Consider the following 16,808-nt stretch of genomic DNA (forward strand, 5'->3'; position numbering starts at 1 on the left):
GAGGAAGAAGAAGAAATAAATATTAAAGTTATTGTGATTGAGTATTAAATTACTTCTAAGCTTTTCTTTGGCAGAATCAAAAGGTGTGAATAGATTCTTCTCACTACTGGGGTATGTGGTGTTTCTGCATTTGTGGAGTGTGATAATATTAACCATTTTAAAGATTTTTTCATCAATAAAAGTAACAGCCTTAACTGAAGTCAGTATTTATGGATGATAATATTTTTATTTAGTCACATCACTAATCTTGTAACTCTTTTCCTTGTAGGCACTGAATGGCTTTGTACTGGTTGTCACTACAGATGCTTTGGTCTTTTATGCTTCTTCTACTATACAAGATTACCTGGGGTTTCAGCAGGTAAGTATATTTTTCTTAGGTCATTAAAAAAATTTTTTGGAAAATTAATTTTCTACATTTAATTTATCTTATACTTAGGGACACAAGTGATAGTTTGTATATATAAAATGTAATTAAAATACATATGCTATAGAATAAAAAAGTATATGTTTGCAGCTAATATATTTTTATACTTTTAAAAATCTACTGCATTATAATTTCCTTAAGGGTATATGTGATTCATGGATTTTGTGTTTCTTCTTCCACTTATAAAGAACTCATATATATACGAAACTTTAGGGTAAGGGGCAGATAGGGTTTGGACAGGGCCAGACAAGAGAATATTTACCATCAAATTAGTTATGGATACTGGAAGGTATATGACAACTATGAAATGAATGAGGTGATATGTAAAGGTATGAGCAAAATACTATGGCTTCTCCCTTTAATTCCGACTTGTATGGATTATGGAAGCTTTCCTGAAGGAAATGGTATTTAAGCTAACCTAAAGAAAGTGTAGGTTCCGGATGGGTGGACCATTGTGGAGGGAACACAGAGAAGAAAAGCTAGACGTAATGTAGACAGTAGGTTGGCAGGCCTTGAAGGAGGTGAGCGTGTTTGGTTTAATGTTACTGAGTGTCTAGTGAATAAATGGAGTAATAAGGCATTCAGCATATTTGAGGGGCAAGAACATCCAGTATGATTTGAGAAGTTTGTAAGTACACTTGAATGCTAACTACTCTTATGTATCAGTAGTTCTTAAATTCTAATGTGCATAAGAATCACCTGAAGATCTTCATAAGCTGTCATAACATTGATGGGCCTCCTTCCCATATAATCTGATTCAGTACGTCAGAGTGGGGCCCATGTATTTCATTTCTAACAAGCTCCCAGGTGATGCCAAGACTGATGGTTGAATGGCCCCGTCTGCACTGTTATATAGACTGAAGCTTAAATTATGTCATACACACTACAGAAGCCACTAAATGTTTTTGTTAAGGGGAACGTGTATGCTCCAATCTATACTTCAGAAGATAACTCTGGCATTGTGTAATGGATGGCATAGAGATGACTTCATGCCAGAAGATAAAGTTCGTAGGAAGATTTAAGTCCAGATAGCTAAAGTGGTGGAATCTGGCTACTGACACAAAGCCTAACTTAAGTATTTTTGGATTTTAAAGAAAATATACTAATGTCCATAGAAAAGCCTGTTTGCAACTTAATTACATAACTAGTTTAGTTATTATTTGATGTGATTCATAACAGTTAAGAAATCAGAAAGATTAGCTGTTTCCCAATCTGTTTTTTCTTCATATATGCATATAACCTGGATATTCTTTAAGAAAACATTCATATCTGACATTGGTGGTGTTTTATGGCACCATTTTTAAAACTGCCTCTTGTGACTCATTAGTGGGTTATGAAATTGATATAGTGGATCACCATCAATCATTCCTTTTAGTTGCTTAAAATGAAATAAAATAGAAAACACAATATTGTCACACACATGTGGAATCTAGAAAAATGGTAGAGATGACCTTATTTGCCACGCAGAAATAGAGACAGACGTAGAGCACAAATGTATGGACACCAACGGGGAAAGGGGTGGGGTGGGAGGAATTGGGAGATTGCGATCGACACATATACACTATTGATACTATGTATAAAACAGACAGCTGATGGGAACATACTGTATAGCACAGAGAACTCTACTTAATGCACTGTGGTGACCTAAATGGGAGGGAAATACAAAAGAGAGGGTATATATATATATATATATATATATATATATATATATAGACATATATATATATATATATGTATGGCTGATTCATTTTGCTGTACAGTAGAAGCTAACAGGACATTATAAAGCAACTATACACCAATAAAAATAAATTTTAAAAATATTGTTACACATAAAAGAAGTGTTCTGTGAAACTTTTTTCCACGTGTGTGTATACACACACACACACACACACACACACGATGGATAGAAAATGTATTTCTTGCCATGAGTTGCAATAAAAAAAGTTAGAGCAATTCTGGTGGAAGGGCCATTTACTGTAGTAAATGCTGAGAAGCAAGAGGTGAAGGAGGGATTCTGACCTGGTAATGGCATAATCCCTTACTCTTATGGAATCTACTAGAAGTAAAAATTTCATATAAGGAAAATTATTAGAGAGCAGTGAAGGAAATACATAATACTATCAAGCTTAGAGAAGTCAAATGCAGCTGGATGTTCAGACAAGGTTTTGTGGAAGAAGGAGGATTTTAAAAGATCAGTAAATAGATAAAAATCAGCAGAACTTAATGTGCTGCAATTAAGGAGTGGGAAGGTGACTTATTTGACTGAAAAGCATTCACACAGGGAAGTGATGGCAAATAACTTTTGACTTGTCAATTACAGTGCTAGTCTCTTTCTGGCTTTTCCTATATTGGATTCCTGAAGAACTTTGCAAGCATTTCATTTGCGTTCATCACCACTAACAAGCACCCACTAATCTAGCAAGATTTTGAAATTAGTAAGCCCCATTTTAAAAAAATCAGTACTTCTTGTTAATTTCCTTTTTTTTTTTTTTTTTTCTTTAGTCTGATGTCATCCATCAGAGTGTGTATGAACTGATCCATACTGAAGACCGAGCTGAATTTCAGCGCCAGCTGCACTGGGCGTTAAACCCTTCACAGTGTCCAGACTCTGGACAAAAAATGGATGGTAAGAATGTTTACCAAAAGATAGTGTTGGGGATTTTTTGATATAATTCTGTGAAAGAAGGCAGAGAACGTTTAGGGGCATAGAACTCCATGGTGAAGGTTGGGGAGAAGGGGAAAGACATGAATCTCTGGCTGCGGGCCAGAGCCAGGTCACAGGGAACCTGGTGACCTAAGGAGGATTTTGACAGATGACAGCCATTGATGAATTTCACGTGACAAAGTATACCCATATACTCACTAATATATTGTATAAAAAGAACTCTTACACTGTTGTGAAAAGGGGGAAGGAATGTACAAGGTTGATTCTGGAGTGTGTATGAATTGTTCTGTGTTTAAAATGCACCAAATATAAAAGCAGACTAGCATATGCAAGGATAAAAAAAACCTTCTTTCAATGCAAGCAGTGTTTTCACACATCTGTGAAAATGTTAAAAAGAAGAAAAGGCTTAGAAAATATAGAAATTGTTGACAGGATAGCTCAGTAGAAGTAAAAACAGCCGAATAGGTAAAGTTCTATGTAGTGAAAATGTTATTCAATAAGTTTTCATTTCTTTTCACTAGCTCCCCTTCTGAAAGCGATTTTTCTTTTGTAATCCAAATACAGACTTCGGTTTAGAAATTAACACAAATTTCAGCTATTCAAACACTTAATTTTACAGCAAAATGAAAGTAACTTTGTGTTGCTATTATTTCTACAGAAGCTAATGGCCTCTCACAGCCAGCAGTCTATTATAACCCAGACCAGGTTCCTCCAGAGAACTCTTCGTCTATGGAAAGGTGCTTCGTTTGCCGACTAAGGTGTCTGTTGGATAATTCATCTGGTTTTCTGGTAAGGTGCAAAATCTTTTACTGACATTTACTATGAAGTTTTAGAAAATTAAAAAGAAAAGTGAAACCAATTTAATTTGAATGTATTTGAGTTTGGGTTATAAAAATCTACTTTATTAAATAATTTTATAAAGGACAGTAACTTTTTAAAATCTTTCTAAAGTTTTGGAAATAAATCTCTATCCTTTAGGATGCAGTAACAAAGACTAGTGGAATAACAGGGAACTCTCTATCTTTCCCCTTCTTTTGGACTTCTAAGGTATAAGATAGAGAATTATATAGCACTTCTTTGGCAGCAGACTGCTTACCCTCCTTGGATTTAATGCCTGCCAAATGGAAAAATTATCACGGCCTTTTCCGCATGGCTGGAATAACTGCCGTGTAAAAAAGTGGTTGTGTCTTCATGATTGCAGGATCCTCCTCTAGTATGAAATGCTCTTGAATAGTGTGAACTCCTGAGTAGGATGGCCAGGGAGCAGCGTAGGCAGGACGCTAAGAGTAGAGACGGCCCGGCCTGTCAGGTGCCTGTGTCCTGAAGATTGTGCACTCCACCAGGTACAGAAGGAGACCAAGCATGTTGCATATTACTTTTGTGACTTATCAGGAATTGGAAACAGATGATCAAATCTATTAGCAAACAATGATTTTTGTTGGTGTGTTTATTCCTGAAGATAGTTTTGCTGACCCAGAATTAGAACTGTGCTTTGAGCTAGTTTGCTAGTATTGATGATCACTTAGTATATATGTCTAGGTGGAATTTCTTTGTGTAATTGGGCCTTTTCTCCCTTGTGCTGCTCTCATATTGATGTAAGAATCATCCCTTGGCCTGGTACTGTTTTAAGCAGCCAGATTGATCATGATCGTGATTAAATTGTCTCTGTTTCCTCTGTCTTCTAAAATTGTTCTTTAATAGAGTTCTGTGTTCTTTGTATCGTTTTATGATTCATTTTAGTGTTTTTAAACAGTTGTTTTATCTCTCTATAAAAGATTCCTATGAATTTTGAATATACTCTGAGCTGTGGACTAGTCCACAGACTATATCTGAAAATTAATATGTACTTGATGGCTTTATCACTATTCATTCGTTTAGGAAATAGAGTTTGAGTGTGCAGTGTGTACGGACCCGTGCTAGGCGTGGATGGTAGGGCAGCCGCAAGGTCAGAAAACCATTAGGTCTTCCTTTTGTGACCTATTAAAGCACTGAGTGGTTTACTTACGAATCCCTTGAGGATAGCCCTCACACTACCTTTTAGGATATTTTTAATGGGCTTTCTGGGGAGAAAGGAATTCAAGTCACATTTGATAGCCTCATGAACTTTTATGGAATTATCAAGAACACTGGAAATGGCCCTGATGGAGCCTTTTAAAAAGGAACCATTTTAAAACGTTAATCTTAATGAACTGTTTTTTAAGGCAATGAATTTCCAAGGGAGGTTGAAGTATCTTCACGGACAGAACAAGAAAGGGAAAGATGGATCAATACTTCCACCGCAGTTGGCTTTGTTTGCAGTAGCTACTCCACTGCAGCCACCATCCATACTTGAAATCCGAACCAAAAATTTCATCTTTAGAACCAAACACAAGTTAGACTTTACACCTACTGGTTGTGATGCCAAGTAAGTGAAACCTTTTCAGGTTTATTTTACCAAATGTATATTTTGTTGCAGTAAGTGTGTCTTAGCATGTATATATTTTCCATATGGTGTTGATTATAGTAGTTTATTATTATAGTAGCTATTATTATTTCATACTTTACAGCATAGCCTTTTAAAATAAAATTTCATCACGTTCACAAATCTTTTTATTATTTTACAATATTTGACACAATTTCTGTATTATACAGATGATGTGTTTATATAAGATTCGGTATCCTGATGACATTTATTGTTGACTTGTTTTACATTTTTAAACTATACAAACTTTGACTTTTAGCCCTAGAAGTTTAGTAACCAAAGCATGTTGCTACTTTTCTCCTTCCTAATAACGCAAATGCAGACAGGTTGGAGAAACCCTGCCCCTCAAAATGTAGTATAGGTATTCTAGAATTTAATTAGAGATTTTGTGTTTCACCTATATAATCTACTCTGTTAGACTGATCTTTAGCAATAATTTTCATGGTCTTTATTCAGGAGAAGAAAACAGTCTAAAAGTGAAATTTGCAACCATAAGCAAAAGAGAGCAGTTACAGAACTGTGTGTGTTTCTACCTGCTAGTGTGAAATTCTGAATGTCAACATAGTACAGAAACTAGCATATAACTAATGAACTGATGTTGGCTACTTCATTTTTGTTAAATTTTAATTGCATTCTTATTTTGCCTTTCTTTTAAACAGAGGAAGAATTGTTTTAGGCTATACTGAAGCAGAGCTATGCATGAGAGGATCAGGATATCAGTTTATTCATGCTGCTGATATGCTTTACTGTGCTGAGTACCATATCCGGAGTAAGTTGTAGTTTCTCATGAGCTTGGCTGTGAAAGCAGCTTACGCCCTAGTACGTCTTTCAAATTATTACTAATGTAAGTGTTTAAGGAAACTATTTGGATAAACTTCTCCTTAGTATCCCACAATTATGATTAGCCTGAGTTACACTCTCTGTTCATTAGCTGCCACACAGGAATTAAGTAGTTTAATTACTCTGAAAATGACCTTTTGCCCACGTTTTTGCTCAGTTTTTTTAATGGCATCATTTTTAATTCTAAAATTTATGTTAATAGAGATTATGCTTTAAAATTGTATAGTAAAATATTAGGCTATAGGAAATGTTCCCTTTTTTTTAAAATGAAAACAATTTTCCCTCCAAACTCTATACTCTCTTTTCACGTGTTACGAGAATTGTCTGACTTAATCTTTCCTTGAACCATTTAAATAATAAATTTAGTATGAAACAGGAAAAACTAGCAATGCCGAAGAAGTATTTTGATACATTTTAATATACTGTGCTTAAAAGTCGTCAACATAGTTATCATCTTTGGTGATATGTGAATTACATCTAGAAATATTACAGAGATTATTGTGTTGATTTTGAATTTGATAATTTAATTCTTTTTTGTTTCAGTGATTAAGACTGGAGAGAGTGGCATGATAGTGTTCAGGCTTCTTACGAAAGACAATCGATGGACTTGGGTGCAGTCGAATGCACGCTTAGTTTATAAGAATGGAAGACCAGATTATATCATTGCAACTCAGAGACCTCTAACGTAAGTACAAAGACCTAGAACATTTCATGTTTTGGTTTTTTATTTTAATAATAACACTTTGGTTTATAAATTCTCCTTCATGAAAACCTAAAAATAAATTTTAAGAGAATTTACACTGGAAATAAAAATTGAAAGGTAATATGTACAGAAAGAAGGCGGCATAGGGTAAGGACATTGAGAAAACAGAGTTAACAGACTTTCTTGAACAACTGTGTATGTAGAGCTACAGAAAGAGAATAATCAAAGAAAACTCCAAGGGTTTATCCTGGGTATATGAAGGAAAGATGAGTATATGAAGGAAAGATGAAAAGCCAGCGCCATCTGTCAAATAAAATAAAAACATAACAGTGCTTTGTTTAGCGTGTTTGCTAATAAGCAGGCAGTGATTTTTAAGTTTCTCATATATTCTCGAAGTGAGTAGTTTGTCAGATATTTGTATTGCAAATGTTTTCTCCAGTCTGGCGAAATGATTTTTGTATGTGGTTTTGAGGGTAAGGATCAAGATTATTCTTTTCCCTTATATGGATATCTAGCTGACTAGTAACTAACATTTATTGGAAAGATGGTTTTTTTGAAAAGACCATCTTTTCCCCACTGCACTGCATTTCAATCAGGGGATTGTATCTGGGGTTCCATTGGTCTGGTTGTCTATTTTTAGACCAAAACTATTCTGTACCTTAATATGCCTTGATATCTTGATGTATGCCCGCCATCTCGTTTGTTCAGAATTTTTGTTCTCTTTCAAGATAATCTTGGCTCTTTACATTTCTATATAAATAGTTTAGAAATCAGTTGTCAATTCCCATGGGAAAATTTGTTTATAAGAATGGAAGAATGTTTTTATACATTTGATATTTTTGTTTGCTTGTTCTATTAGTTATTAAGAGGTTATGAGATCCATTGGAGCTCTTTACCTAATATGGATATTAAATTTTACATATATACACTCTGTGTAGTACATATGAACCTATAACTATGACATTTTCTCCATGCCTTGATTTATGAATTCCTTCCCCATGCAAACATTTTTAGTTTTCATATGTCAATCTTCCTTTAGAGCTTCTGGGTTTTATATTTTATTTCAACGAGCCCCATTTTTACATTTGGATCTTTATTCCATTTGTAATCCATTTTTCAGGTAGGGATGGAACCTGAGTGTGAAATTAATGACTGTATTATTAAGTTTTTGGACAAATTCTAAATTAAATTTGTCTGAAAAACAATTTTAAGTACTTATCATCAGAAAGATTTCTCTCAGAGTTCATGTTCCCTGCTATGAAACTCAACTACAGTGTATTTTGCTTGCTATTATTTTTTCTTTTCTAAAATTTCTTATTTTGAAATGTTTATGATGCGACTCTCCTTAACATACGCCAACTTTCTTGTGCACAATTTTAGAGATGAAGAGGGAACAGAGCATTTACGAAAACGCAATCTGAAGTTGCCTTTTATGTTTACCACTGGAGAAGCTGTTTTATATGAGGTAACCAACCCTTTTCCTCCCATAATGGATCCCTTACCAATAAGGACTAAAAATGGTGCTGGTGGAAAAGATTCTGCTACCAAGTCAACTCTAAGTAAGGATTCCCTCAATCCCAGTTCCCTCCTGAATGCCATGATGCAACAAGATGAATCTATTTATCTCTATCCTGCTTCAAGTAGTACACCTTTTGAAAGAAACTTTTTCAATGACTCTCAGAATGAGTGCAGTAATTGGCAAAACAATGTCGCACCAATGGGAAGTGACAATATCCTGAAACACGAGCAGATTGGCCAGTCTCAGGAAATGAACCCAACCCTCTCTGGAGATCACGCAGGGCTCTTTCCAGATAATAGAAATAGTGACTTGTACAGCATTATGAAACACCTAGGCATCGATTTTGAAGATATCAAACACATGCAACAGAATGAGGAATTTTTCAGAACTGACTTTTCTGGTGAAGAAGACTTCAGAGATATTGACTTAACAGATGAAATTCTGACCTACGTCGAAGACTCTTTAAATAAGTCGGCCTTGGGGTGTTCAGGTTACCATCAGCAACAGTCCATGGCTCTGAACCCAAGCTGCATGGTACAGGAGCACCTCCAGTTAGAAGAGCAAGAGCAGCTACAGCAGCATCAGAAGCACAGAGCAGTGGAGCAGCAGCAACAGCTGTGTCAGAAAATGCAGCATATGCAAGTTAATGGCATGTTCGCAAACTGGAACTCGAACCAATCCGTGCCTTCTAATTGTCCTCAGCAAGACTTACAGCAGTACAATGTCTTTTCAGACGTACCTGGGACCAGTCAAGAGTTGCCCTACAAATCTGAGATTGATACTATGCCTTACGCACAGAGCTTTATTCCCTGTGGTCAGTCTGTGTTGCCGCCACATTCTAAGGGTACACAGTTAGACTTTCCCATCGGGGATTTTGAACCAGCCCCATACCTTACAACTTCTTCTAATTTAGAAGACTTTGTCACATGTTTACAAGTTCCCCAAAGCCAAAGGCACGGACTCAATCCACAGTCAGCCATAGTAACTCCTCAGACATGTTACGCCGGGGCTGTGTCAATGTACCAGTGCCAGCCGGAAGCTCAGCACAGCCATGTGGCTCAGATGCAGTACAACCCAACAATGCCAGGCCCGCAGGCATTTTTAAACAAGGTAAGAGTTTTATTAAACTGAATAAACCCTTTAGATGATTCTTCGTACATTATAAATCGAACCAAGTTATAAATTTTCTACGTCAGTGACTGATTTTAATCTATTATCTGTAGCATTCATGTGAGAGAGCATTTTAAACTTTATCTATTTTTTTATAAGCCAGTACTTTTTTAATACGTTAGTAATACAAGTATATCATAGTTACCTGAAAGGAGAAAGAAATCAAGGAAAAAAGCAACATGGCCTTAAGTGACAACCAGGTGAAATTAGTTAAAAGTATAATCTTGATTTTTAAAAACACGGCCTTTTAAATTTTTAAAGATATTTTCTTCAAAGCTCAATTTTTTTGCTGACATATAATTGATTTACAATTACTTTCAGGTGTACAACATAGTGATTCAATGTTTTTATCGATTATACTCTATTTAAAGTTATTATTTAATATTGGCTCTATTTCTGTTGAAATTGGGTTAAAAATCAATATAGTTGTGCTTCCTTCAAATGCTTTTGTCCTAGATGATCTCTGGAATTCAGTACTTGGCTTCCTTGGTGTTCTCTGGCAGTCGCTCTCTGTGACCTGCCAGATCCTCATTTTATCCTTTAAGGTCGAATAGTTTTTTTCCCTGGCTTTCTATCAGGGGACTCAAGCTGGATGCTTTGTCTTCATTTAAATGTGTCATTCTAACCCTTCTAGCATCGTGGAAACTTAGAAAAAACAAAAAGTACGTGCTGATGATTGCTGCTCTCTTCGGCCACCCAGGAATACATCATGTTTGCATTTATGCTTTTCCATTAGAAAATATTTAGTTCATTTTACCGTATATTTAAGTTTAGTTTTGAAGCGAATCCTGGTTATAAGACTATGTATTATAATAGTTTATAAATGTTACTTGACTCTTTTTCACTAATTGTTTTTTTCTGGCCTTTTTATACACGTGGTTTTGTCTGATTATATATGAGCTTATTCATAGAAAATGGCTGTGAAAGTTTTTCTTATCCTCATTCCTGACTTCCTTCAGTTATTTAACAATTGGTTACAGTCTATCTCACAACACTGCTGTGAAGTAAGCCTGGGTGGGTAACTTCTGTACACTTTGCTGTACAAGTTAATTATGTAAAATTACATTTTGAACAGGGCCTGCATTAGCATGAGTTCCTTACAGTATTTTCTTCCCCCACTGTTTTGTATTACTTCTTTATGAATGATAAGAATTCTAGACCTATATATTCCCCCTAGGAGTTATAAAAACTAAAGAAAATTAAAATTCCATCTGTGGCTCACATTATATTCTGGTGGACAGCACTGCTGTAGGCAGTATATTTAGAGAATTGCTGATGTGCATTGTATTATGACTGATGGGAGTAATTTATTCAAAACCTACCATTCTCTGGGCACTTACTATATTCCTTTTGAAAACTCCACGAAGTTTAGAAGCAGTCTGTTTTGATTACTGAAACCTAATGTTACATAGGCTTCAGAAAGGTAGATGTCATTCAAAGCAATTAAGGGTATGATTATAATGTTACTTTCACTAACTATATTCTAAAATACAAAAGGCTCTCTAATCTGTAAAAATCCTACAGAACTAGGTATCTCTGTCATCCCTCCTTTTTTTCAATAGCAGTTATGGAAATCAGCCTAAGTTCACTGTTACACAGCAAGAGCAAGTATTTTACTTTGGTAACTTATTTCCATAATTAGGACAGTAATTTTAGTAGTAAAGCATGTTATGAATTAAAAAACTTGGTTCTAGCAATCATATACCCATGGTGTAATATGTTAAGAAACCTCTTGCAAATCAAAACTTACCTCCTTTGAGAAGGTTCTAGGTTATCTGTAGTTCAGTGTAGTGATCTTCAATGTAATTAATTCATCGGTACCTAGAACTTTTAGATAAAATCTGGTCAAAACAAGCTTACTTATGACAGAGAGTACAGTTACTGTGATTCACGATTGGTACTCTCTGATCCATCAGCTCCTATCCAAACCATAGGCAGTTCACTGATCAAGTACTCTCTCAGGGTATGGAATGCCAAATCTGCAGTGAGACAATGATATTATTCCTCCATACCATGTAAGAGAGAAACCAAAAGGCTGTAAACGCAACTAATACAGAATATATGTTCAGTATGTCTTCACTGAATGATTTAAAATTTAACAGCAGGAAAGGAATTTGAAGTTTAACAACGTGCAGGACAAAGTTTTTTTTTTTTTGCGGTACGCTGGGCTCTCACTGTTGTGGCCTCTCCCGCCACGGAGCACAGCCTCCGTACGCGCAGTCTTAGCGGCCATGGCTCACGGGCCCAGCCACTCTGCGGCATGTGGGATCCTCCTGGACCGGGGCACGAACCCGCGTCCCCTGCATCGGCAGGCAGACTCCCAACCACTGCGCCACCAGGGAAGCCCAGGACAAAGATTTTAAAAATACATTTTCATACATCTAACGGCTTAAGCTATACGAAGGATCTGTTCTAATAAGTTGCATTGCAATTTTTGTTTGTTTTCAGTTTCAGAACGGAGGAGTCTTAAATGAAACCTATCCAGCTGAATTAAACAGCATAAATAACACTCAGCCTACCACCCATCTTCACCCGTCAGAAGCCAGACCTTTCTCTGACTTGACATCCAGTGGATTCCTGTAATTCCAAGCCCACTTTTCATCTTGGTTTTTTGATTAAATTCGTTTGTGAAACATTATTAGGGAGTAATAAAACTGTCATTGTTGGATGTTAGCAAGTTCACGTGGAGGCATTGATATATGTAGTGCTCACTGTTTTTCCAAACCAAATTTTAATGATTTTATAAGAGGAGTTAATTACATATATTACCATCATTAAAATAGAAAGTATGCTGCCACAGAGGAGTGAAATAATCTACACTTTATAGTATTCTGAGATACCACAGAATATACAAAACTTATTCAGGGGGACGTTATGACACTTTTAAATAAGAACTTTTTCTCTGTTGGAATTATTTCTGTCAGAATAAAATGAAATACTTCGAGTTTTGAACTTCAACAACATTCTTATTAGTGTACCAAATATGAACTATTTTCTTTTATTTGTAGCTTCTGCTTTTATCTCAGATGTTAAAATGAGTGGTTCGGTGCTTTTATAAAGAGATAATCTCAGTGCTCTCCTCCTTCCTTGGTAATGTAAGTGCCTCACAATTTTTTCTACCTATAACACTGTATGAGTATGTTTTATATAAAATATACTTTCTCTTTTTAAAATTAATAACATTCTGCACACAAATATTATCAGTGTTTCTTAAATTCAGTCATTTTTATTAATCCAGGCATGTTTTAACTGCGCTACTCACCCACTTTCTTCAGGTAAAGGGCAAAAAATGGTTGAAAAGTTAATTATTTAATCTCGTCGTTTCTAGACTTTAATGTTGCCGTGTGCCTTATGTTGAAAAATTTTGAAAGGGAAGATGTCTTTCCAAATTATTTTTTAATTATCAGATAAATAAGACAGCAGCACTAAAATTTCAGCAGTTTTCAGAAGTAAGAGATATACCACCATTTAGCTTTACTAAAATCTCCACCTTAATAGTTGAATGTTGCAGTGTAAAGAATCTGCTGTTAAATGCTACAGCATTTAACTTCAAATGAAGAGAAGCAGCTTTACTTTTAGCTCTTTAATAAGTAAAGCACCCATTTCAATATGTATAAATTCTTTAAAAACTGTTGTAGATCTGTGATCCTTTAAGATGTTGGAATATGTTCACTATAAATTTCACTTCTTAGTATAGTGGAAACTGTTTTTCTCATATTTGAGAAGTGTTAAGATTGAATATAGCAATGTTTGGTGCAAAGTATTGGTATGAGTGAAAAGAATGGTGCATTGTATAGTTTATAATGAACAAAATTATTTGTAAAATATTTTCTTTCATTTAAAAATAGTGCATACCTTATATATGCACGTAAATAATTTGTTTGGGTCTTAACATATTTTATCAGTGTGTCTTTTTAAGATAGCAAATAATGAATCCAACTTCTTTCAAAAGTTGGTATTAAGAAAAAGACAATCATGCAGTTCTCTTAACTTCAAGTATTAGGTTGTTTCTGATATGATGACCTCTATTATCAATAAGGCAAATTAATCAGGCTATTAATTTAACCATCCTCAGGTAACTTAAAAGTGCCACCATCTGCCTTTCTTTTATTTAAATATGACATCTGGAAAGGCACAGACACATTTTGCACGTATTATATAAAAACGTGATGGAATCCCACACTGAAATGTAGTCTTAAAATACATGTTTTTGTTATTTTTTTAGTAAATTAATGTATATAAAAGTGACTTCAGACAAAATATCTACATCAGTTTTATGCATTTTCAGACAAAATATTGAACCTGTAGAATCAGTTTAAGAGTTGAAAATAATAAATTTGTCTAAAACATTTCATAATTTGTTTCCAGCATGAGGTATCACTAAAGATTTAGACCAGTGATCCAGATTAATATTCCATTTTCACATTTAAACCTTTCATTAAAAGTCTTCATATAAACCATTTTTGTTAGTCTCTTCCACATGTTACTGAATGGTTTAGTGGGGGAAAAAATAGGCTTTTTAAATTGTGAATATAATGACAATCAAGTATACACTTATAAAATTTAAAAAACTTAAAGCAATATTGTATATTTTTATCTATAAAAGTAACTAAAATTTATCTAAGAATAGTAAAATCACATTAAACCAAATACACCTTTGTCTGTACTGCTAAGTGCCAAACAAAGGAAGAATGGTTTGTGTACTGCTGTATTGAGGGATTTATTTTTAGATGATGTGCACTTCTGAGGATGTGATGTGCCTCATTTGATCTTCTTCCTATGCCAGGTTGTTCCTACAGTACCTGAAGATTTACCAGTGTTCCAATGTATTATATAGCTTTCAATCATTGCTATGCTCAAACTAGTGTTTTTCAGTATTACTAAATTTGAGGTAAATGTTTTCATGGGTATTCTCTCCTTCAAGATGTTAATGCTTACATATGCCATGAATACATTTTTGTTTAAAATATGATTTGTAATAAATATCCTTCATTATCAAAAAATTGTACACAATAATATATATGGTAATAAAATAATCACCAGGTATGAATAATATGTTTTAAGGCAAATTCTTCTTTCTGGTCCATATAAAGGAAGTGAGTACTTAAAGTATAGTGTTACATTAGATGAAAGCAGTCTTCAATATTTAAGGATAGGTTAAGTCAATAATTCATATTTAAGGATAGGTTAAGTCAATAATTCATAAACTTCTTATAAAGTTCTGCCCCTGGATATTTTGGCCTTGACAGGAATATAAAAAAAAAACACACTTCAAGTAACTTCATAGGTTAAAATGCTTCTGAAATGTATGTTGTTTTAAACCTTGTATTATCAGTAGTATAGTCTAGTGGTATTTGTTTTGTATCTCAGATTAAAATCCAACATTCCATTTTAATAGCCAATATTTTAAGAATATTTATGACAAAAATTTAAACAACCCATGTTCTATTCTATGCTTAGATTAGAAAAGGTATTGCCCAAACTTACACCTCTAACAAATATAAATGGCATGTTAAGCCTTTGGTGTTAAATTCATAACTATTAAACACTCACCAAGAATTCTGCAGTTAGAGTTGAAAAGAAGTTCCTGGGAAAAAGTTTTCATTCTAGTAACAATTTTTTACATTAATTTTACATTGATTCTTAATCATTAGGTATTTTTCTCAACAAGTCGATAAAAACATAGCCAATTAGCATCATACTTAATTCTGAATATTTGAGAAAGACTAACACTGTCTTTTGCCTACGTGCACAATATATTCAGTTTCAACCGTTTGATCTGAAAGAGTCAAGAAAAATCCAGATAATATTTCTGATCCCTACTTTCAGTCAAATGACTTCATCAGCATGAATGACTGCAACTTGCCCCCTTGTCACCAAGCCTGTCAAACACTGACCAGGGATGTTAGCTACTCACAAGACTAGGGAATGTCTCAAGTTTTATCCCAGTGTCCACAGAGGACCATGCTTCCAGTTGCACTAATACGACTGAAACCATCAAAACCCCACAGCACATCGTAAGTGTGTCTGTACTTTTACCTCCACAATACCACTGTCCTCTGCTCTTAGGCCAACTTCCAACATGGGAGAAGGAGAAGCTCCCCGGCCTCCAAGATGGACACTCTCCCTAACCACAACCTGCCCCTCCATCCCTCCCCCCCCCTCCCCCTTGGCAACCACAAGTCTGTTCTCTACATCCAGAGGTTGGGGGTAGCAGATGTAAGCTAATGTATTTGGAATGGATAAACAACAAGGCCCTACTATACAGCACAGAGAACTGTATTCAGTATCCTATGATAAAGCATAATGAATAAGAATGTAAAAAAGAACGTGTGTATTTATATTTAACTGAATGACTTTGCTGTACAGCAGAAATTAACACAACACTGTAAATCAACTCTACTTCAATAAAAAAGAAAAAAGCACCCTTCCTTTCCGGTTTTCATACACTCAGCTACTCCGTCTCCCTCTTCCAGAGTCTTTTCTCTCTCCTATGGGCACCCCTGTGTACAGGTCATCCTCTATCCCAGGAACAAGAAAAATTACTTGATTCTGCATCCCTTTTCTTATTAAATTACTTCTTTGCCTCCTTTCTCTAAAATAATGTTGGTCTCCTGAAATCTTGTTTTCTTCCCATTACGCTGCTTTGATGATGTTCACTTAACTTCCATCTTACCATAGGCTGATTCTCTACGGCCCTGCACCCTCTATGAACTTTTTTCCTCCCTTAGGTTCTATGACATTAGCTGTCCTGCATCCTGTTTATTCCCTCATCTGCCTTTGTTAGCTACTGTCCTCTCCTCCCACCTGGCAACAGGCTTAGTTCTGACCACCATGTGTGTTTCTTTCTCTACATACTGACCCTTTGGAAGCTCATCCATTCTGCAACTACTACCTTTATGATGAATCCCCTCAAAATCTGTGATCTCACCTCTGAAAAAGGGTGAAATAAAGACACCTTATCTCTGATTGACTTGCGTCGAGCATCCTTTCCCTCTAAGAGCAGCACAGCAAAGCTAAGCACAC

The 16,808-nt window shown here is 35.2% G+C and overlaps 1 protein-coding gene across 1 annotated transcript in view; it reads left to right on the forward strand.

The window, feature by feature from the left end:
* Positions 1-16,201, forward strand: part of AHR (aryl hydrocarbon receptor) — a 50,184-nt gene extending 33,983 nt beyond the window's left edge. Inside the window, exons 4-11 of the mRNA XM_082661924.1 lie at positions 269-358; positions 2,927-3,050; positions 3,748-3,878; positions 5,291-5,493; positions 6,210-6,319; positions 6,934-7,075; positions 8,474-9,722; positions 12,231-16,201. Coding sequence (XP_082518050.1) covers positions 269-358; positions 2,927-3,050; positions 3,748-3,878; positions 5,291-5,493; positions 6,210-6,319; positions 6,934-7,075; positions 8,474-9,722; positions 12,231-12,365 — 2,184 coding nt within the window. The 3' untranslated portion in view covers positions 12,366-16,201. The remainder of the gene's footprint in view (positions 1-268; positions 359-2,926; positions 3,051-3,747; positions 3,879-5,290; positions 5,494-6,209; positions 6,320-6,933; positions 7,076-8,473; positions 9,723-12,230) is intronic.
* Positions 16,202-16,808: the final 607 nt, after the last annotated feature.

This window comes from Grampus griseus (genome assembly GCF_964374135.1).
Source record: "Grampus griseus genome assembly, chromosome: 9".
In the NCBI taxonomy this organism is placed as follows: domain Eukaryota; kingdom Metazoa; phylum Chordata; class Mammalia; order Artiodactyla; family Delphinidae; genus Grampus; species Grampus griseus.